General features: G+C 18.9%; 4 protein-coding genes across 4 annotated transcripts; 2 read left to right on the top strand and 2 right to left on the bottom strand. All coding sequences in view use genetic code 6, as the record gives it.

The window, feature by feature from the left end:
- Positions 1-399: 399 nt before the first annotated feature.
- TTHERM_001217242 (hypothetical protein) lies at positions 400-8,215 on the bottom strand (the record flags this gene model as incomplete). The annotated part of the gene is made up of 20 exons (XM_012796071.1): positions 400-490; positions 717-806; positions 1,101-1,190; positions 1,375-1,464; positions 1,639-1,728; positions 1,970-2,059; positions 2,252-2,341; positions 2,511-2,600; positions 2,875-2,964; positions 4,162-4,251; positions 4,556-4,645; positions 4,920-5,009; positions 5,241-5,330; positions 5,588-5,677; positions 5,962-6,051; positions 6,728-6,817; positions 7,108-7,197; positions 7,457-7,546; positions 8,071-8,120; positions 8,177-8,215. The coding sequence occupies 20 exons, from the start codon at positions 8,213-8,215 to the stop codon at positions 400-402; spliced, it is 1,710 nt and encodes a 569-aa protein (XP_012651525.1).
- Positions 8,216-14,033: 5,818 nt separating this feature from the next.
- Positions 14,034-14,633, bottom strand: TTHERM_001217241 (hypothetical protein; the record flags this gene model as incomplete). The annotated part of the gene is made up of 1 exon (XM_012796070.1): positions 14,034-14,633. The coding sequence occupies one exon, from the start codon at positions 14,631-14,633 to the stop codon at positions 14,034-14,036; it is 600 nt and encodes a 199-aa protein (XP_012651524.1).
- A 3,354-nt stretch (positions 14,634-17,987) lies between these two features.
- TTHERM_01217240 (hypothetical protein) lies at positions 17,988-19,958 on the top strand (the record flags this gene model as incomplete). Its single annotated transcript, XM_001009925.3, has 1 exon — positions 17,988-19,958. The coding sequence occupies one exon, from the start codon at positions 17,988-17,990 to the stop codon at positions 19,956-19,958; it is 1,971 nt and encodes a 656-aa protein (XP_001009925.2).
- Positions 19,959-21,284: 1,326 nt separating this feature from the next.
- Positions 21,285-23,246, top strand: TTHERM_01217230 (hypothetical protein; the record flags this gene model as incomplete). The annotated part of the gene is made up of 1 exon (XM_001009924.2): positions 21,285-23,246. One exon carries the CDS (start codon positions 21,285-21,287, stop codon positions 23,244-23,246), a length of 1,962 nt encoding a protein of 653 aa, XP_001009924.2.
- Between the last annotated feature and the right edge of the window lie 170 nt (positions 23,247-23,416).

Genomic DNA, 23,416 nt, shown 5'->3' with positions numbered 1-23,416 from the left:
GAATAATTGAATATTATATGTTTTATAATATAATATTTTGAAAAAGTTTTTTTAGCCTTTATTATAAATAGATTTAATTATTGTTTTTTATATTTTTACAAGTTTATAAATAGTTAAAAAAATAAAAAAATTAAAAATTTATATTGAAGATTGAAAACTTTTATTTTTTTAGTTAAAAATGAGAGTTGGTTTTAAAGAAATTCATTTATTTTAAATAATTTAATTTGTAAATTTTCATTTATTTATTAAGCTATTTATAAAATCACAAAAATAAATAAATAAATATGATATTCATAAATATAAAAATAATAATAAATCTATATATAATAGAGCATATTATTTTTTAGTATTCAAATACTTTAAAATTAATCCTATTTTTTGACCACTTGTGTATCATCATCAGAAATATATTTTAAAGATAACTAATCTTTTTGATTTAACACTCATGTTTACTACTTTAAATTATTATGATTCATTGATTTAGCTAAATCTTTTATTATAAATTAAAATATATAATAAAAAAAATAAAATAAAATTATTTAGTTAAAAATTATGATTTTACTTTAATAAAAAATAAAATTAGTTGTTTTAAAAAGAAAAAGATAAATAAATCAAATAAAAGCTAATTAACAAAATTAAAACTCTATATTGTTTTAAATTAAATTAAATTTTATTATTAAAAAGATCACAATCCAAAATAATTATACTGAATTTACCTAAGAAAAAGTATCAAATTAGAGAGATTAGTGCAATTTGCTAAAGCAGAACCGAAGCGTGTTGCACCAATTTCACAAATTTAATTTTCACTTTTTAAATATTGAAGGAAAAAAATATAATTAATTAACTATTTTGAAGGAAAAAATGAAGAAAAAAAAAAATGAAATAATTAATAAGATTAATTAATTTATAATAAAAGCAAATGATGAAAATAAAAATGAGTTAAATTAAGAAAGATAGAAGAAAAATAAAGCAAATAAAATAAAAATAAAGATAAATAAATCAAATAAAAAGTAATTAAAAAATTAAAACATCTATATTATTTCATATTCAATTTACTAAGTAAAAATATCAAAAATCCAAAACAAATAGACTGAATTTACCTAAGATCAAGTGTCAAGTTTGAGAGATTAGTGCAATTTGCTAAAGCAGAACCTAAGCATGATGCGCCAATCGAACCAATTTAATTTTATCTTTTTAAATATTGAAGAAAAAATATAAAAATGGATGAATTAATAAAATCAAATATTGAAAATAAAAAATGAGTTAAACTAAGAAATAGAAGAAAAATAAACTGGTAAAATAAAAACTAATAAAAAAATTAAAAGAAATTATAAGTTAAAATATCACAATCCAAAACAAATAAACTGAATTTACCTAAGATCAAGTGCCAAATTTTTGAGATTACTGCAATTTGCTAAAGCAGAACCTAAGCCTGAAGCACCAATTGCGCCAATTTAATTGGATCTTTTTAAATATTGAAGAAAAAATATGTAATTAATTAGTTATTTAGAAGGAAAAATACGAAATGAGTTAATTAATAAAAGCTAATAAACAAAAAAATTAAAAGAGCTAAGTTGTTTCTAAATTCAATTTTTTTAATAAAAATATCACAATCCAAAGCAAATAAACTATTTTTACAAAAGATAAACTGTCAAATTTGAGAGATTTGTGCAATTTGCTAAAGCAGAACCTAAGCGTGATGCACCAATTGCACCAATTTTATTGGATCTTTTTAAATATTGAAGAAAAAATAAATAATTAATTATCTATTTAGAAGGTATAAATGAAGAAAAAATATGAAATAATAAAAAATTAATTAGTTAATAATAAATGCAAACATCGAAAATAAAAAAATGAGTTAAATTAATAAAAATTAAAAAATAAAAATAAACAAATTAAAAGAAAAATTTTTTAAATTCAATTTTATAAGTAAAAGTATCAAAATCCAAAACAAATAAACTATTTTTACGAAAGATAAAGTGTCATATTTGAGAGATTAGTACAATTTGCTAATGCAGAACCTAAGCCTGATGCAAAAATTGCACCAATTTAATTTTACCTTTTTAAATATAGAAGAAAAATTTTTAAATTAATTAGTTATTTAGAAGGGAAAAATAAAGTAATAATATGAAATAATAAGAAATGATTAAAAATAAAAAAATGAGTTAAACTAATTAAAAGAGCTACATTATTTAACAATCAATTTTTTAAGTAAAAATATCAAAATCATAAACAAATAAACTATTTTTACGAAAGATCAAGTGTCATATTTGAGAGATTAGTGCAATTTGCTAAGGCCGAACATAAACCTGATGCAACTTAATCGCCAATTTAATTGAATCTTTTAAATAATGAAGAAAAAATATGGAAGAAAAATAAACAAAAGTAAAATAATGAAAAATAAATCAAATAAAAAGCTAACATAAAAATTAAATGAGCTTTATTTATTATTTAAAATTCTATTTTTTTAGTAAAAATATCACAACCTAAAACAAATAAACTTTTTTTACGAAAGATCAAGTGTCAAATTTGAGAGATTAGTGCAATTTGCTAAAGCAGAACTTAAACCTTATGCACCTTAATCACCAATTTAATTGAATCTTTTAAATAGTGAAGAAAAAAAAAATCATGAATTATTTAAAAGGTGAAATGATGTAAAAATATGAAATTATAAGAAATTAATGAATTAATAAAAGCAAATGTTGAAAATAAAACTGAGTTAAAATAAGAAAGATAAAAAAAATAAACACATAAAAAATTAAAAATAAAATAAATCAAATAAAAAGCTAATAAACAAATTAAATTAGCAAAATTATTTTAAATTAAATTTTTTTAGTATAAATATCACAATCAAAAACAAATAAATATTTTTACTAAAGATCAATTGTCAAATTTGAGAGATTAATACAATTTGCTAAAGCAGAACCCAAGTCTAATGCACCTTTTGCACCAATTGTATTGGATCTTTTTAAATATTGAACAAAAAATATATCATTAAATAATTAATCAGAATGAAAAAAATGAAGAAAAATATGAAATAATAAAAAATAAATTTATAAATAATAATAAGAAAATATCGAAAATAAAAAGATGAGTTAAATTAAGAAAGATAAATAGAAGAAAAATAAACACAAGTACAATAAAAAAGAAAGATAAAAGTAAATCAAATAATTTCAAATTAAATATACCTAAGATTAATATGGAGAACCTAATGTGATTATAATGAAGAGTTTAAAAACTTTTTATATGAGTAAAAGTAAATTTAAAATATATTGACAAAAAAATAAATAATTACTTCTTCTAATTTTGTAAAATATTTAATCTGTTAAATCATTTTTTTTTCGAGGATTGAAAAAAAATTTCTGGAAATTTAATTAATTATAATTAGCAAAAAAATAATAAATAAATAAATGATATAAATTTAAATATTTGCTTTTATTTTAGTAAGAGAAAACAATCTGAGCATTTTTAATGGGGGTACCAAAAAAAAGTTTTTTTAGGTAAGCATAACAAGGTCAATTTTACTATGCTAACATTTTTAAAATTAAAAAAACAAATTTTTTCTTACCCCCCCCCTATTAAAAGCTTTAATTTTTTTGTTAAAATGAGGATGCTTTTAGCTAAATTCATTCATTTATTTAAGTAAATTTAATTTGTAATTTTCATTTATTTATTTAATAAGCTATTTATTAACTTTCAAATTAAATATAATATTCATAAATATAAAAATAATAAAATCTATTTATCTATGTTTATTTTAGAAAAAATTATCTTATTACAAAATATAAAAGAATAAAACATGTTATTTTCTATTATTCAAATATTTTATATTTATTCATCCTTTTTCACCATTTATTTATCAGAATCATGATAACTTCATTTTCAAGATAACTAATCTTTTTGGTTTAAGACACTTTCTTTTGAATTTCAATAATTATGATTTATTGATACTTTTTTTTTATATTGAAATAAAATAAAATACTAAAAAAAATAAAATAAAATTAATAAAAAAGATTAGCAGAATAAAAAATTAAAAGAAAATAAATTATATAAAAAGCTAATAAACAAATTAAAAGATTTAGTTATATTGTTTTAAATTTTATTAAAAAATACCACAAAAAAAAATAATTAAATAAAAATGGAAAAGAAAACTGTTTTTACGAAAGAGATAGTGTCAAATTTAAGAGATTAGTGCAATTTGCTAAAGCAGAACCTAAGAATAATGCACCTTAATCGTTAATTTGATTGATACTTTTTAAATATTGAAGAAAAAATATATTTATTTAGAAGGAAATTATGAAGAAAAAATATCAAATAATAATAAATAAATAAATAAATAAATAAATAAATAAATAAATAAATAAATAAGAAAATGTTGAAAATAAAAGAATTAGTTAGATTAATAAAGATAAAATAAGAATAAACACAAATACAATAAAAAAGAAAAATAAATAAAAAATAAAAAGCTAAAAAACAAATAAAAAGATTTATATTGTTTTAAATTCATTTTTATAAATAAAAAGATCACGATTCAAAACAAATAAACTATTTTTACCTAAGAAATAGTGTTAAATTTGAGAGGTTAGTGCAATTTGCTAAAGCAGAACCTAAGACTGATGCTCCTTAATTGCCAATTTTATTTTACCTTTTTAAATATTGAAGAAAAATATATAATTAATTAGATTTTTAGAAGGAAAAAATGAAGTAATAAGAAATAAATTAATGAATAAATAAGAAAAGCAAATTTTGAAAATAAAAGAATGAGTTAAATTAAGAAAAATAGAACAAGGATAAACACAAATACAATAAAAAAGAAAAAGAAAAATAAATTAAATAAAAAGCTAATAAAAAAATTAATATTTAAATTTCTTTTTTATAAGTAAAAATATCACAATCCAAAACAAATAAACTGTTTTTACCTAAGATAAAGTGTTAAATTTGAGAGGTTAGTGCAATTTGCTAAAGCTGAACCTAAGTCTGATGCACCTATATTGCCAATTAAATTTCTACTTTTTAAATATTGAAGAAGAAAAAATAATAAAATAATAATAAATCAATTAATAAATAAATAAATAAGATAAGCAAATATTGAAAATAAAATAATTAGCTAAATTAAGAAAGATTAAAGAAGAATAAACAAAAATACAAAAAAAAGAAAAAAATAAATAAATAATAAAAAGAGTTATATTGATATTCATTTTTATAACAAAAATTATCACAATCCAAAACAATTTTTTTACTCAAGATTAAGTGTCAAATTTGATAGATTATTGCACTTTGATAAAGCAGAGCCTAAGCCTGATGCACCTGTTGCACCAATATAGTTGCTACTTTTTAAATATTGAAGAAAAAATATATAGTTTTTTAGAAGGAAAAAATGAAGAAATAATAAGAAGTGAATTAATAAATAAATAAGAAAAGCAAACGTAAAATAAAATAATGAATTAAATTAAGAAAAATTGAAGAAGAATAAACACAAATAACATAAAAAAGAAAAATAAATTAAATAAAAATATTTATATTGTTTTAATTTCATTTTTATAACTAAAAATATCGCAATTCAAAAAAAAAAAAAAATTATTTTTACGCAAGAGATAGTGTCAAATTTGAGAGATTAGTGCAATTTGCTAAAGCAGAACCTAAGTCTGATGCACCTTAATCGCTAATTTGATTGCTGCTTTTAAATATTGAAGAAAAAATATGAAAATATTATAAATGAATTAATAAAATAAATAAATAAAAATATAAATAAATAAATAAGAAAAGAAAATATAGAAAATAAAAGAATGAGTTAAATTAAGAAAGATAGAAGAAGAATAAATAAAAATACAATTCAATAAAAAATAAAACAAAAATAAATTAAATAAATACTAATTAACAAATTAAAAGAGTTAGTTATATTGTTTTAAATTCATTTTTATAAATAAAAAAATCATAATTAAACAAATAAACTGTTTTTACCTAAGTTATAGTATCAAATTTTAGAGATTAGTGCAATTTGTTAAAGCAGAACCTAAGCTTGATGCTCCTTAACTCTAAATGTAATTGTCACTTTTTAAATATTGAAGAAAAAATATATAATTAATTAATTATTATATAAAAAGAAAAAATATGAAATAATAATAGAAAAATAAATAAATAAATAATAAAAGCAAATGGTTAAAATAAAATAATGAGCTAAATTAATTAAGAAAGATAGAAGAAGAAAAAAAATATATAAATACAATAAAAAAAAGAAAATTAAATTAAATAAATAAATAAAAAGCTTGTAAAAAAGTTAAAAGATTTATATTGTTTTAAATTCATTTTATAACTAAAAATGGTCAAAGTAATGTATTTATTTCTACAGTATGTCCCCATCTTATTATATATATATTTTTTAATTTATCTAACACTATATGCAAACTATCTATTTTTACATATGCAGTAAAAACTCTAATATAAAAATTTATAATATCTTAGGAAACATTTTAAAATAAAATATTAAGAAAATAATTAAGATTTAGAAAAGAAAATATTCATGATCAATATAATAATTATTTAAAATATCATATAAATCATGATATCAATATTCGTGATATTTCAAATGCAGGAACAGCAATAACTATATGTAAATAAATTATCATAATGACATATATGTAGGTATAATAAGATGGGGACATACTGTAGAAATATATTATTTTGACCTTAAAAAGATCACAATGCAAAACAAATTAACATCTTTTACATAAGATCAAGTGTCAGATTTGACAGATTAGTGCATTTTGCTAAAGCAGAACCTAAGCATGATGCACCTTAATTGTCAATTTAATTGCTACTTTTTAAATATTGAAGAAAAAATATAAAAATAATTAGTTAGTTATTTAGAAGGAAAAAGTGAAGAAAAAATATAAAATAATAAGAGATGAATTAATAATAAAATAAGAAAATCAAATTTTGTATATAAAAGAATGAGTTAAATTATGAAAGATATAAGAAGAATTTTAGCACAAATACAATAAAAAAGAAAAAGAAAAATAAATTAAATAAAAAGCAAATAAACTAATTAAAAAAGATTTAAATTCATTTTTATAACTAAAAACATCACAATTCTAAAAAAATAAATACAAAAGATGAAGGGTCAAATTTGAAAGATTAGTGCAATTTGATAAAGCAGAACCTAAGCTTGATGCACCTGTTGAATCAATTTAATTCCTACTTTTTAAATTTGAAGAAGAAAAAATATGAAATAATAAGAAATAAATTAATAAATAAGTAAGAAATACAAATTTGGAAAATAAAATAATGAGTTAAATTAAGAAAGATAAAAGAAGAATAAGCACAAATACAATAAAAAGAAAAAGAAAAATAAATTAAATTAAATAAAAATCTAATATACAAATTAAGATTTATATTATTTTAAATTCATTTTTACAACTAAAAATATCATGATTTAAAACAAATAAACTGTTTTTACGTAAGAACAAGGGTCAAATTAGAGAGATTAGTGCAATTTGCTAAAGCAGAACTTAAGGCTGATGCACCTGCTGCACCAATTTAATGTTACCTTTTTAAATATTGAAGAAAAAATATTTAATTAATTTGTTATTTAGAAGGAAAAATGAAGAAAAAATATGAAATAAGAAATGAATTAATAAATAAATATGAAAAGCAAATGTAGAAAATAAATAAAATGAGTTAAATTAAGTCAGATAGAAAAGAATAAACACAGCTACAATAAAAAAGAAAATAAAAAATAAATAAAATTAAAAGCTAATAAACAAATCAATATTTAAATTCATTTTTCTAACTAAAAATATCGCAATCCAAAAATATAAACTGTTTTTATCAATTAAAAGCTTTAGAAGGAAAAAATAAATGAATAAAAAAATGAAATATTAAAAATTAGAAAATGAATAAAAATTTTAAATTCAAAATTATTTTAAAATAAGAAAAAAACATTTGTTTTAACAAAATGAATAAATATATGTGATAATTTCTATTCGTAAAATAATATTTTAAATAAATTGAAAGTTAAATATATACAAAATATTAATAATAAGAAAAAAAATATTTATAAATTAAATATACATCAGATTAATATGGAGAACCTAGTGAGATTAAAGTGAAGATTTTAAAAACTTTTAATATTAGTAAAAATAAATTTAAAGTATTTTGATAAAAAATAAATAATTACTTCTTCTAATTCTTAGTAATATTTATTCTATTATATCATTTATTTTTTCCCTCAAAAATATAATAATAGCAATTAACACAAATTTAATTAATTATAAGGCGATAAAAAAAACAAATCAGTTATATGAATTTATAAATTTGCTTTTCATAATAGAAATCACAAAAGAATTAAGATAACTAACATTCATTACTAAATCTTAATATTTCATTTTAGAATGTCTACTTAAAAATATAGTTTGAACCAGAGATTGATTGGATATAAAGGATAGTTAGAATGTAAACTCATTAGAATAAAGTAAATATTTAACATATTTAAGTGAATTTTTGTAATTATTGTTCTTTTGAATTTTATGGAAACACTTCATATATTTAAATAGTATATCTATTGTTAGATAATTCAAAGTTTATCTTATAAATGAATGATTAGATCAATAAAAAAATAATGTAAAAAATACAAAATGAAATAAATTATATTTCTTATTTAATTAAGTAATATTTTTATAATTAATTTGTAACTCCATATTTATTTATTATCTTTATAAAGGAGATTTATACATATATTTAAATTATAAATATATATATAGTAACTTAGGGAACTGCCTTTTTCAAAGCTTCACACTGAAATTTTAAGATTTAAGGTAATTATAAAGATCAAATATTAAATCAGAGTTAGCAAATTATTAAATATTCTTAAGTTAAAATTTATAATATATAAATATAAAAAAATGAGTAAAAATACATGTTTTATATTTAAAAATGTTTAGATAATGAGCATAAATAATTCTAATTATAAAAACTATTTTTATCAGACTATTTTGAAAGGATTATCAAAATTTATTATTCGAATAATTTGCGGATATATCCGAATAATTTCATCGGATATATCCGAATAAAAAATTAAAAAATTTAAAATACGGATATATCCGTATATTTTTAAAGGATAGTAAAAATTGTTTATCCGTAACATCTCTAGTCTAAATCATGCGGAGTCTCTATTCTTTCTTTCCTTTTCTCTGTTTAATCTAGAATGTAACCTTGTCATCTTTCTTCATAAGGATTAAGCTTACATGTTTACATGTTACATTTTTAATACCAAAGCAAATTAATAAATTGATAATTGGTAATTAATTATTAAACTTTATTTGTTCTTTTTCTCCATTTATTATTAATTAATTAAATTCGATAAATTGCTATTCAATATTTTTGAAAAAAAATTAATGATTTAATAGATTAAAAGATATTACAAATTAGAAGAAGTAATTATTAATTTTTTTATTAATATCGTTTAAATTTATATAAATTAATAAAAAAAGTTTTTAAGCTCTTCACTTTTATCTCATTAGGTTCTCCATATTAAACTGAGGTAAATTGAATTAAAAAATATTGTTTTTATTATTATTTATATTTTTTATATATTCAACTTTCAAACTATTTAATTTTCTAATAGAAATTCTCATCATTATTCATTGATTTTTATTTATAAAAATTTTTTAACTATTTAACTTAATTTTTATTTTTAATTTTGATTATTCATTTTTTATTATTTGATATTTTTTCTTAATTTTTTGCTATTAACACTTACACTTGATAAAAATCGTTTATTTATTTTTGATTTTAATATTTTAAATTATAAAAATTAATTTAAATTTTAAAAGCTCTTTTAATTTATTTGATTTATTTCCCTTGCCCTTTTTATTATGCTTACTTTTATTTTCATTCTTAGTTAGTTTAGTTATTTATTATTATTAATCTTATTATTTGATATTTTTTCTTCATTTTTTCCTTCTAATTTACTATTTAATAATATATTTCTTAAATAATTAAAAAGTTTGAATTAAATTTGTTATGAAAGTGTGTTAGGTTTAGGTTCTGGTTTAGCAAAGTGCATTAATCTCTCAAATTTGACACTTGACCTTGAGTAAAAATAGTTTATTTGTTTTAGATAGTGATATTTTTAGTTATAAAAACTAATTTAAAACAATAAAGCTCTTTTTTCTTTTTCTTTTTATTGTGCTTGCTTATTTTTTTCTTTCTTTGTTAATTTAACTCATCATTTTATTTTTCACTTTTGCTTTAATTGTTAATACATTTTTTTATTTCATATTTTTTCTTCATTTTTGCCTACTAATTAACTATTTAATGTTATATTTTTCTTCAAAAATTAAAAAGTAGCAACAAAATTGGTGATGAAGGTGCATCAGGCTTAGGTTCTGGTTTAGCAAAGTGCATTAATCTCTCAAATTTGACACTTTTACTTTCGTAAAAATAGTTTATTTGTTTTAGATTGTGATATTTTTAATTATAAAAACTAATTTAAAAGAATAAAGCTCTTTTTTCTTTTTGTTTTTATTGTAATTGCTTTTTATTCTTTCTTTGTTAACTTAACTCATCATTTTATTTTCAACTTTTGCTTTTATTATATATTTTATTTTTTTATTTCATATTTTTTCCTTCTAATTAACTATTTAATGATATCTTTTTCTTCAATAATTAAAAAGTAGCAACCATATTGGTGATGAAGGTGCATTAGGCTTAGGTTCTGGTTTAGCAAAGCGCATTAATCTCTCAAATTTGACACTTTATCTTTAGTAAAAACCGTTTATTTGTTTTGGATTGTGATATTTTTAATTATAAAAACTAATTTAAAAGAATAAATATCTTTTTTCTTTTTGTTTTTATTGTAATTGCTTTTTTTTCTTTCTTTGTTAATTTAACTCATCATTTTATTTTTAGCTTTTGCTTTAATTGTTAATACATTTTTTTATTCTTATTTTTTCTTCATTTTTGCCTTCTAATTAACTATTTAATGTTTTATTTTTCTTCAATAATTAAAAAGTAGCAACAAAATTGGTGATGTAGGTGCATCAGGCTTAGGTTCTAGTTTAGCAAAGTGCATTAATCTCTCAAATTTGACACTTTCACTTTCGTAAAAACAGTTTATTTGTTTTAGATTGTGATATTTTAATTATAAATACTAATTTAAAAAAATAAATATCTTTTTTCTTTTTGTTTTTATTGTAATTGCTTTTTTTTCTTTCTTTGTTAACTTAACTCATCATTTTATTTTCAACTTTTGCTTTTATTATATATTTTATTTTTTTATTTCATATTTTTTCTTCATTTTTTCCTTCTAATTAACTATTTAATGATATCTTTTTCTTCAAAAATTAAAAAGTAGCAACAATATTGGTGATGAAGGTGCATCAGGCTTAGGTTTTCATTTAGCAAAGCGCATTAATCTCTCAAATTTGACACTTTATCTTTAGTAAAAACCGTTTATTTGTTTTGGATTGTGATATTTTTAATTATAAAAACTAATTTAAAAGAATAAATATCTTTTTTCTTTTTGTTTTTATTGTAATTGCTTTTTTTTCTTTCTTTGTTAATTTAACTCATCATTTTATTTTTAGCTTTTGCTTTAATTGTTAATACATTTTTTTATTTCTTATTTTTTCTTCATTTTTGCCTTCTAATTAACTATTTAATGTTATATTTTTCTTCAATAATTAAAAAGTAGCAACAAAATTGGTGATTTAGGTGCATCAGGCTTAGGTTCTGGTTTAGCAGAGTGCATTAATCTCTCAAATTTTACACTTTATCTTTAGTAAAAACCGTTTATTTGTTTTGGATTGTGATATTTTTAATTATAAAAACTAATTTAAAAGAATAAATATCTTTTTTCTTTTTGTTTTTATTGTATTTGCTTTTTGTTCTTTCTTTGTTAATTTAACTCATCATTTTATTTTCAACTTTTGCTTTTATTATTAATTTATTTTTTTATTTCATATTTTTTCTTCATTTTTTCCTTCTAATTAACTATTTAATGATATCTTTTTCTTCAATAATTAAAAAGTAGCAACCATATTGGTGATGAAGGTGCATCAGGCTTAGGTTTTCGTTTAGCAAAGTGTATTAATCTCTCAAATTTGACACTTTCACTTCCGTAAAAACAGTTTATTTGTTTTAGATTGTGATATTTTAATTATAAAAACTAATTTAAAAGAATAAATATCTTTTTTCTTTTTGCTTTTATTGTAATTGCTTTTTTTTCTTTCTTTGTTAACTTAACTCATCATTTTATTTTCAACTTTTGCTTTTATTATTAATTTATTTTTTTATTTCATATTTTTTCTTCATTTTTGCCTTCTAATTAACTATTTAATGATATCTTTTTCTTCAATAATTAAAAAGTAGCAACAGTATTAGCGATAGAATAGAATAGAAATACTCGCACATAAATATGCACTCAGAATACATCTTAAATAAGATATTTAATAATAATTATATATATTTATAATTATATTATTTTTTTTTTTTATAAACATTTGAAACAACACTAAAACATTGAAACATAGAAACATAAAAACATAGAAACATAAAAACACAAAAACAAAACACACTATATCCTAAATTTTTTAAAAAAATATAATCTCTCAAATTTGACACTTTCACTTAAGTAAAAACAGTTTATTTGTTTTAGATTGTGATATTTTTAATTATAAAAACTAATTTAAAAGAATAAAGCTCTTTTTTCTTTTTGTTTTTATTGTAATTGATATTTGTTCTTTCTTTGTTAATTTAACTCATCATTTTATTTTCAACTTTTGCTTTTATTATTAATTTATTTTTTTATTTCATATTTTTTCTTCATTTTTACCATCTAATTAACTATTTAATGATATCTTTTTCTTCAATAATTAAAAAGTAGCAACCTTATTGGTGATGAAGGTGCATCAGGCTTAGGTTCTGGTTTAGCAAAGTGCATTAATCTCTCAAATTTGACACTTTCACTTTCGTAAAAACAGTTTATTTGTTTTAGATAATGATATTTTTAATTATAAAAACTAATTTAAAAGAATAAATCTCTTTTTTCTTTTTTTTTTATTGTGATTGCTTTTTTGTTCATTCTTTGTTAATTTAACTCATCATTTTATTTTCAAATTTTGCTTTTATTATTAATTTATTTTTTTATTTCATATTTTTTCTTCATTTTTTCCTTCTAATTAACGATTTAATAATATCTTTTTCTTCAATAATTAAAAAGTAAAAACGAAATTGGTGATGAAGGTGCATTAGGCTTAGGTTCTGGTTTAGCAAAGTGCATTAATCTCTCAAATTTGACACTTCGTCTTTAGTAAAAACTGTTTATTTGTTTTGGATTGTGATATTTTTAATTATAATTTAAAAGAATAAAGCTCTTTGAATTTATTTGATTTATTTTTTTTATCTTATTTATTCCAATAATATTATTTTATTTATTTATTAATTTAAGAAATAATTTTTAATTTAAAATTATATTTTATTAAATATTTATTTAAACTTTACACACATTTATAATAAAAGTGATAACTAAATGAATAAATCATAAAATTTCAAAGTAATAAACGAGTGTCTTAAATCAAAAAGATTAGTTGTCTTTAATGAAATATTATGCTGATAAACAGCTGGCGAAAAAAGGATGAATGAATAAATATTAAATATTTGAATAATTGAATATTATATATTTTATTAAATAAAATTTGGAAAAAGTTTTTTTAACATAAAAGAGATAGATAGATTTTATTCTTGTTTTTATTTTTATAAATATCATTCATATGTTTTTAAATAAATAATTTATAAAAAATAAAAAAATAAATTTTACTTAAATAAATTAATTCCTCTTAAATAGCGATGACTATTTTTTTAAATTACAAAGTGCTGTATTTTAAATATTGAATATCTTTTGAATTATTTAAAATCTTCTGAACATTATGATTTTAATTTTGAAATATAAATAAAAATGTAAGATAATAAATTATTTTTAGAAATAAAAATATTTAATTATATATATAAATACTTGTTAGAGTAATTAATTTATCTCATATTTCAACCAAATCATATGCTATTTAAGGAATATAATTTAAAGAATACTTATTATAAAGCTTCTCTAAAGCATAGAGAGATAAAATTTATGACTGAACTCTTTTAATTAATGCATTTTTAGAACCATATAGAATAGAAATCAAGTATTAATTAGTTTCGTTGAAAATGTATCCTTTCATAATTCTTTGAATAAGCATAGAAGGTATATCAAAATATTCTGAATGTGCATTTAGATAGTAAAGAATTGAAAAGTCTATTTATTCATAGCTAATAACCAAATCTTGGAGATGATAAACACACTTAATGTAATATATGTTATACATATCTACTTTCACATTTTTTTTTAATTATTTACTATGTATTATTTTATGAAATTCGTAATAATCCTCACAATATTTGCTTTTGCATATTAAATTTTCACTTCTTTAACTGAGATCTGCATCATTATGAAACTTTGAATTGCTAAAAATTATTATTATATTTTTTATAAACTTTAAATTAAGTCTACATAAAAGCTCATTAATATTCTGCAAACTTTTATTTTATTTAATAAAAATTATTTTAAGACTTTAGTTTTTTTTAATAATTTTATGCATAAAGAGGAAGAAGTAAATTAAATTGCAAATAATTATTAGTAAATTATTTATAAAAAATATTTATGTGATACTTTGATTATTTTTTAAATCTAGCAATGTTTTCCCTCCAACTAAAACCATAAAAACGATAAATCTAATTATTTATGCAGTAAAATTAGCAATTAGTGTTACAAAATCTCTGTATTTCAAGTCTAAATAAGTACACCTATTAGCTAAAATACTCATAATTATGTCAATATGAGCATAATATATTTTATCTTTTCTCAAGTAGTAAATAATAAAAGCGTACTAAAAAGCAATAATAATTAAGTTATAGTAGAGCAATCCCTTTTCTATTTATGAATAAAACAAGCTATTCAAACTAAAATGGAATGTAAATATTGATATGAAATGCTTTAAAATTTTTTTAAAATGCCTTTTTTAGCTAAATTCCATGTAAAATGATACTACAAAAGAATAGAATACGATAAATATTAAGTAATTAGCATAACCTAAATATCTATAATTCAATTCTATTCTCTAATTATCCAATAATTGCAACCCAAAAAAGAATGTAAATTATATCAAATATTGAATTAACCCTTTTGTAAGAAAGAATCTAATTGCCAAAGCTATTTCAGTTTATTTGTTTATTTTATCAGCAAAAATAGTATAAATCCATCCAATATTTAAGAGATCCAAAAAAGTAAAAGCAAATGAGTATAAATTCCTTTATAAGAACCCAAACAAATTTATTAACAATTTATCTATGCAAAATACTACAAAATAAATGATAGAGTACCAAGTATCACTGCTTTAGTATATTTTTATACTAAAAATAATGTTAAGAATATCAAGAGAATAACCTAATATCAGTAAAATCGTTAATTTTATTTTATACTCACCACAAAGTGGTAACATTTTTTTACTTTTCTTATTTTTTCAACTTTTACTTATTTGTTTTTTATATTTATTTATTTATTTATTTTTTATTTTTTAGCATTCAATGTATGAAATTTTAATTGATGCATTTAGAAGATTTAACAATTTTGTTTTTCCTTTTATTTTAATAAAGAATAATTGTCAATTGAAATTTTTAAATAGTAAAATATCTGATAAACACCTAAACAAATAATTTCAAAATTGAAAAAAACTTTTTTGAAAAATAATATATGAAAATAAATATCAAAATATCATAATATTAAATATTTTTTAATCATTAATTTATGAAATATTAATTGATACTGGTAACTCTCTTTCAAATATCACTTTTATTTGCTTAAAAGTATTATTTGAAAAATATTCGTTTGAATTCAATTTTAAAAATTAAATCCTATTGAGGCTTAGGAGTTAGAGCTATTATTTACAGTATATATTGGTAATTAGTAGTCCTGTTAAGTGTTTTATTGCGATAAATGCGTAAATTAAGACTAAAATTTTAAAGGGACAGACTGAATTTTGATTTCACAAATCTTTAAATCCTCTTAAGTTAATTTTATTAAGAAATAAATATTTTGTTATATTTTAGTCTCATTTTGAAAATGAGTAAATTCTCAAAATGTATATTCAAATATTATAAATAGAGGAATCATAATTTATATTAATAAATGGCTAGAAAAAAAACCCTTTTTAAGAAAAGGAAAAATTATTTAAATAATATTAATCTCAAATAGAATCAAAAAGAAATAGTCATTTAATAGCTGAAACTTCTACTTTCATAATGTGATCAATATCAATATTCAATCAGCTTTCACAATTCAAATGCACTAATTAATTGAGTTAATTTTATTTTTACTTGATCACTTTAATTTAGCTAATCAAATTCATGAATTTAAAATAATAGCATTATTAATTATTATTTGGTTTCTTAAGGTTTAAATCACACTTAAATCTAGTTAGAATTGAATGAGTCCAACTTTTGTGCAAAATAATTTTTGGAATAATTAAAATAAATATGGATAAAATTAATCCTATTTTTAAAAATGTCATCATTTGAAAGTAAGTTTTAATAGAATAAATAGTCAAATAGGTTCTCATAAATAAGTAGAGCAGAATAGGACAAAATAAGTGAGTTCATATAATATCTTATATTGTTATAAAATGATAATTTTAGCTTAAAAATTTAATTATCAAAAAAATTAAAGAATCTGTTTGAGTGTTTGAAAACAAAACAAATTTTTTTCAAATTAATTGAAAGATATTCTAAGTTGTATCTATACTTTACTCAATAAAATTGATAACTTAGAAAGAAGAAATGTTCAATTGCTAAGAAATATTTGATTTTCTTAAAATCATATAATGAGAAATCATGCAAGATTTAGTTGAATTGTAATAAAAAAATAAATAAATATAAAAAACAGCCATTAAATCTAAAGCATCAAGCAGCTTTAGGTCTGAAAAACTTCGATTTTACCTGCAAAATATTAAAAAATTAACAATAATACTTAGGTAAATTTATAAATAGTATTACTTAAATACATACAAATTGTATTTCGAGCTAATTTTTTGATAAATTTTTGAAATATAATTTTAGAATATAATTAGAAGCACTCACTCACTTAATAAAAGCAGTAAAGTTTTTAGAATTTTTTTGATTCAAAAATCAATATAAAACTTGTTAGATGTATTATTCAATAATAAGTAGTTAGAGAGTTTTTAAAGAATAGGAATTTGTTAAATATATCAAAAGAAATATATTAATAGCTAAAAAGATAATTAAATAATGATTGAAGTATGTATATAGATGAATAGATGGATGGATGGATGGATGGCTTGGAAGTTAGATCTTATAAATATTAGATTACCCTAATTGTCAATTTTAAATTCAGATAAACGAAGAATACACAAAGAATTTGATTAATTTGAATGATTGATTAATGCTTATATTTCTGTGAATGCAAAGATGATAGTAATATACTATCAAGAAGGCTTTATTCGTAGAGGGATTTTTAAAAATTATCTGGAATATTTATTTATTTAATAATTTATGCTACATATGAACATAATTTAAGCTTAATTAAGCTCAAAATATTTAAAAAAAAAGTGTTTATTGTTATGATTATTGATTGACATTTTTTGAGAAAATAATAAAATTATAGATTAAATATTATTCATTAACATATAATTTATTAAGTATTTTATTAATCAATTAATTTTCTTGTTATTATATCTTTATTTTAAAATAGTTTCTTTATATTAAATTTCAATTGATCAGATTGTTTTAGATTAATTTACTATTTATTTAATCATTATCTTCTTAAAAGGAAAAGTTTATTATTAATTACAAATAGATTTTATTTAGTAATTATTAATAAATTATCCAAATCTTAATTAAGAAATAGCTAGCTAGTTAGATAAATAACTTAGGAAATATAAATGGATTAGACTCACAATAAATTTTACTAAACTTGTAAAAAACATTCACAAAATTAAATTATCTTTCTTAAGGTTATTAGCGATTAAAGAGATTCTTCAATATTTTATTGCATGGATTGCGTAAATGAAGATTTAAGCTTTAGAGTGTTAGATCATATATTGGTTCCCTAGATTTTTTCATAATCTGAAAAAAATATCATTTAAAAATGGCCTCCTGTCAATGATTACTCAATACTATAAAAATTAAGCTAAGAAATATCAAATGATAATTCTTCAAATTCACCTATTCAATAAATTAACCATTTCTTTGATGAGTTAAAAGTTGAAATTATTAAGAAAATTGACTTCTGCTAAAAGAAAATGATCAATTAGGCACTCGATCTACCTTTAGGAAAAGAATAAATCCTCAACAAGTACAAAGAGATTTCACAAATAGAAACTTTAAGATAAATACTAGGCAGCTATTAAGATTAATTTGAAAATTAAGAAATAAAATGCAGAGCTTTTTTATCTGAAATTGAATCCAAAAAAGAAGAAAATACTCAGCAACTTCAAAATCTACTTGAATAGTGCCAGAGAAAAAATTAATTAATTAATATTTAAAAATCTATGACTATTAAACAATCAATCTATACTTTAATAGATTCAATTAATTTCTTTCCAAACGATTCCAATTAATTTAATTAAAGCAATATCAATCCTCTTAATAATCAAAAACTTAGTAGCACTTAACAAATAATTGAATTAGTTTCTAATAAATCTAATTTTTGTTCATAGGAATTTTTGGAACAATTGAGAGTAAATCTCGAAAATTTAGATGCAATATTTAATTAAATATCTTTTGAGAATATGTTTTAGTAAAATAAATAGCCTATTCGATTTTAAGAATTAAATAATTAAAAAGTTGAAGAAATTAATGAATATATTGACCATTTGATAAAGTTGTAGAACGATTAAATTTATAACTAATAAATTTAATCTTCAGAGCTATTAAGCAAAATATTTTAAGTTGTTGATAGCAAAATAAACTTCATAAGCAGTGATGTAAAAATATCATTGAAAGATATTTTTGTTTAAATATATCCTCTGCTAAACAAATTGGGAGTCCAAGAAATTTTCAGCAGTCAAGGAGAATTTGAATTAGTTAAAAATATATCTGATGTAATGCTTTAAGATTTTATATTAATTTTAAAGAAAAAACAAGAGATAAATATTTAGAATACTTATTACCAAAGTATTTCAAATTTTATCAAATAATAAGTAGAAACCAAATTTCCATTATTAGAAAGAAATGAGTTAGAAAGGGTTCTTCAAAATTTTCCAGTATTTGATATTGTATAAAAAAAAACTAATAAATAAATAGATATTTTAAAAAATTTTGAAATGATTAAAACAAATTTAAATGATGGAAAAAAGAAAATTCAAATAATAAAAAACTTAAACTCAACCTATGAAATATTTACAAATTAATAATAATAATTATTTGGATTATTTAATAGTAGTTATTTAAATTGTATTTCTAGTAATATACTAGAAAAAGACAAAAAATATGTCATTAGAATTCAATTAGAAGTTACAGATCAAGATGAACATTATTTCTATATTGGTTTGATGTAAAAATCTTAATCAGATTTAATTATAGGATATGATCAAAATCTCTCATGTTAATTTAATAAAACAAGAGGATAATTTGAGCATATTGTTGGAAAGGGAATAGATAAGTATAAGAAAGGAAATAAATTAGTTTATTAAGATGATTATAAATTAATATTAGAATTACGAGTATGTTTAGGAGGTAAGGTATTGTAAATTTTAGACTATCCTAAATATGAGTATTTATTAGAGCTAGATGATAAATTCAAAAATAAATTGATTGAATATGATGATCTTTGTTTATATTTATATTTATGTAGAGAAAACAGAAAGTATATTATTAAAGAAGCTTACTAAGTAGATCAGTTTGATTTTTGAGCAATTTTTATATAAAACTAAATCTTTATTACTAAAAAATAATATAAAAATTATAAAAAATGTTATTTTTTTTTGTAATTATTTAATTTAATTTTGTATATCTATAGTAATTAATTCCTTTCTCATAAAAATATTCAATTTCATTTTTTTATGATTTTTACTTTTAAACTAGCTATTTTTTTTGTAACAATTAAACTAAATTTTGGATAAAAAATAATTTTAAGGAATAAAAAAGTTGTTAAAAGAAAAAATTAGTAATTTCTCATTAATAAAACTAAAAACCTTTTAATTTTTAATTTAAATAAATATTTTTAATTTTATAAGATACAAAATAAAATTTTAGATGATACATAAATGTTCATAAATCTTAAAAATATTAATTTTGAGATTATTAATTTTAATGCAAAAGAAAAATTTTAATGATAAAGAGCAAAATCTAATTATTTATAAAAACAATTTAATCTGATTTTTTCGAACAATAATATTTTACTTAAAAAGGAACCCAAACTTTTTTTCATTACATTTTTGAATAATAAAATTAATTTTACCTGTAATTAAAGTAAGATTATACAAAATATATTTTCATATAAAACTTTCATTAAATTAAAATAAAATACATTTATTCAAATTGCATGACAATTAAATCTTTTTTTTCTAACATTTATTTTTACAATGCATACCTTAATTTTAATCTAAATTAAAAATGAATTAGTTTTTGAGTAAAAATTATATTTATTTATTATTTATTGAATTAAATTAGATATCTAGCTAATTTAAATTTAATCAAGCTTAAAAGAAAATATTTGAGGAAAACGAATATAAAAAAATGTTTTTTAGAATGTTTTTTATCTTTTTTATAAGTATTTGCTCTTATTTCTACAAATTGTTAACATAAGTATATAATATTTTGATTAAATAATTAAAATAGCTATATCAAAAATTTATTGATTAGTTAGTGATGAAGATCTTTTATAAGAAGAAAAATTATTCTGACACGAATTGTGTTTCAAGTTAAGTTTTTGATAAATCCTTGAAATATATTTTTAGAATATAAATGTAAATATCTAACAAAAGCTTGATGTAAACATCTAAAAAATCAGATTTTTATATGATCAAAACTTTTCATTTTAAATAGACTTCAATGATTTTTTAGAATTTACTATCTATTTAATCATTTATATTTTTAAAAGGTAAATTTATTATTAATTACAAATAATTAATACTTAACATTTCTTTAGTTGATTTTATTTAGTAATTATTAATAAATAATCTAAATCTTAATTAAGAAGTAGCTAGCTAATTAAATAAATAATTTAGGAAATATAAATGGATTAGACTAACAATAAGTTTTACTAAACTTGCAATAAGCATTCTCAAAACTAAATTACCTTTCTTAAGGTTATTAGTGATTAAAGAGATTCTTCAATATTTTATTGCATAGATTGCGTAAATGAAGATTTAAGCTTTAAAGGAATAGAACATGTATTGATCCCCTAGATTGTTTCATAATCTGAAAAAAATATCATTTAAAAATGGCCTCCTGTCAATGATTACTCAATACTAGAAAAATTAAGCAAAGAAATATCAAATGAGAATTTTTCAATTTCAGCTATTCAATAAATTAACAATTTTTTTGAAGAGCTAAAAGTTGAAATTATTAAGAAAATCGACTTCTGCTAAAAGAAAATGATCAATTAGGCACTCAATCTACCTTTAGGAAAAGAATAAATCCTCAACAAGTACAAAGAAATTTCACAAATAGAAACTTTAAAATAAATACTTGGCAACTATTAAGATCAATTTGAAAGTTAAGAAATAAAATGTAGAGCTTTTTTATCTGAAATTGAATCCAAAAAAGAAGAAAATACTCAGCAACTTCAAAATCTACTTGAATAATGCCAGAGAAAAAAGGAATTAATTAATTTTGAAAAGTCTATGACTATTAGACAATCAATTTATACTTTAATAGATTCAATTAATTTCTTTCCAAACGATTCCAATTAATTTAATTAAAGCAATATTAATCCTCTTAATAATCAAAGACTTAGTAACACTTAAAAAATAATTGAATTAGTTTCTAATAAATCTAATTTTTGTTCATAAGAATTTTTGGAACAATTGAGAGTAAATCAGGAATATTTAGATGCAATATTTAATTAAATATCTTTTGAGAATATGTTTTAGTAAAATAAATAACCTATTAGATTTTAACAATTAAATAATTAAAAATTTGAAGAAATTAATGAATATATTGACCATTTGATAAAGCTGTAAAACGATTAAATTTATAACTAATAAATTTAATCTTCAGAGTTATTACGCAAAATATTTTAAGTTGTTGATAGCAAAATAAATTTCATAAGCAGTGATGTAAAAATATCATTGAAAGATATTTTTGTTTAAATATATCCTCTCCTAAATAAATTGGGAGTGCAAGAAATTTTCAACAGTAAATAAGAATTTGAATTAGTTAAAAATATATCTGAAGTAATGCTTTAAGATTTTATATTAATTTTAAAGAAAAAACAAGAGATAAATATTTAGAATACTTATCACCAAAGTATTTCAAATTTTATCAAATAATAAGTAGAAACCAAATTTCCATTATTAGAAAGAAATGACTTAGATAGGATTCTTTTAAATTTTCCAGTATTTGATGTAGTAAAAACTAATAAATAAATTGATATTTTAAAAAATTTTGAAATGATTAAAACAAAGTATAATGACGGAAATGAGAGAATTTAAATAATAAAAAACTTAAACTCAACTTGTGAAATATTTATTAATGAATAATAATATTTTGGAATATTTAAAGGTCAGTTTTCAAATTGTATTTCTAGTAATATTCTAGAAAATGACAAAAAATATATCTTTAGAATTCAATTAGAAGTTACAGATCAAAATCAACATAACTTCTATATTGGTTTGATGTAAAAATCTTAATCAGATTTAATTTCAGGAGATGAACAAAATCTTTCATGTAAATTTAAAAAAAGAAGAGGATAATTTGAGCATTTTATTGGATTGGGAATAGATTAGTATAAGAAAGGAAATAAATTAGTTTATTAAGATAATTTTAAATTTATGTTAGAATTAAGAGTATGGTTAGGAGGTTAGGTATTGTAGATTTTAGACTATCCTAAATATGAGTATTAATTAGAGCTTGAAGATAAATTCAAAAATAAATTGATTAAATATGATGATCTTTGTTTATATTTATATTTATTTGAAGAAAACAGAAAGTATATTATTAAAGAAGCTTATTAAGTAGATCAGTTTGATTTTTGAGCAATTTTTATATAAAAGTAAATCTTTATTACGGAAAAATAATATAATAATTATAAAAAAATGTTATTTTTTTTGTAATTATATAATTTAATTTTGTATATCTATTGTAATTAATTCCTTTCTCATAAAAATATTCAATTTCATTTTTTTAAGATTTTTACTTTTAATAC

The sequence above is a fragment of the Tetrahymena thermophila genome (assembly GCF_000189635.1).
Source record: "Tetrahymena thermophila SB210 genomic scaffold scf_8254775, whole genome shotgun sequence".
In the NCBI taxonomy this organism is placed as follows: Eukaryota; Ciliophora; class Oligohymenophorea; order Hymenostomatida; family Tetrahymenidae; genus Tetrahymena; species Tetrahymena thermophila.
This window is presented reverse-complemented; position numbering and strand designations above follow the sequence as displayed.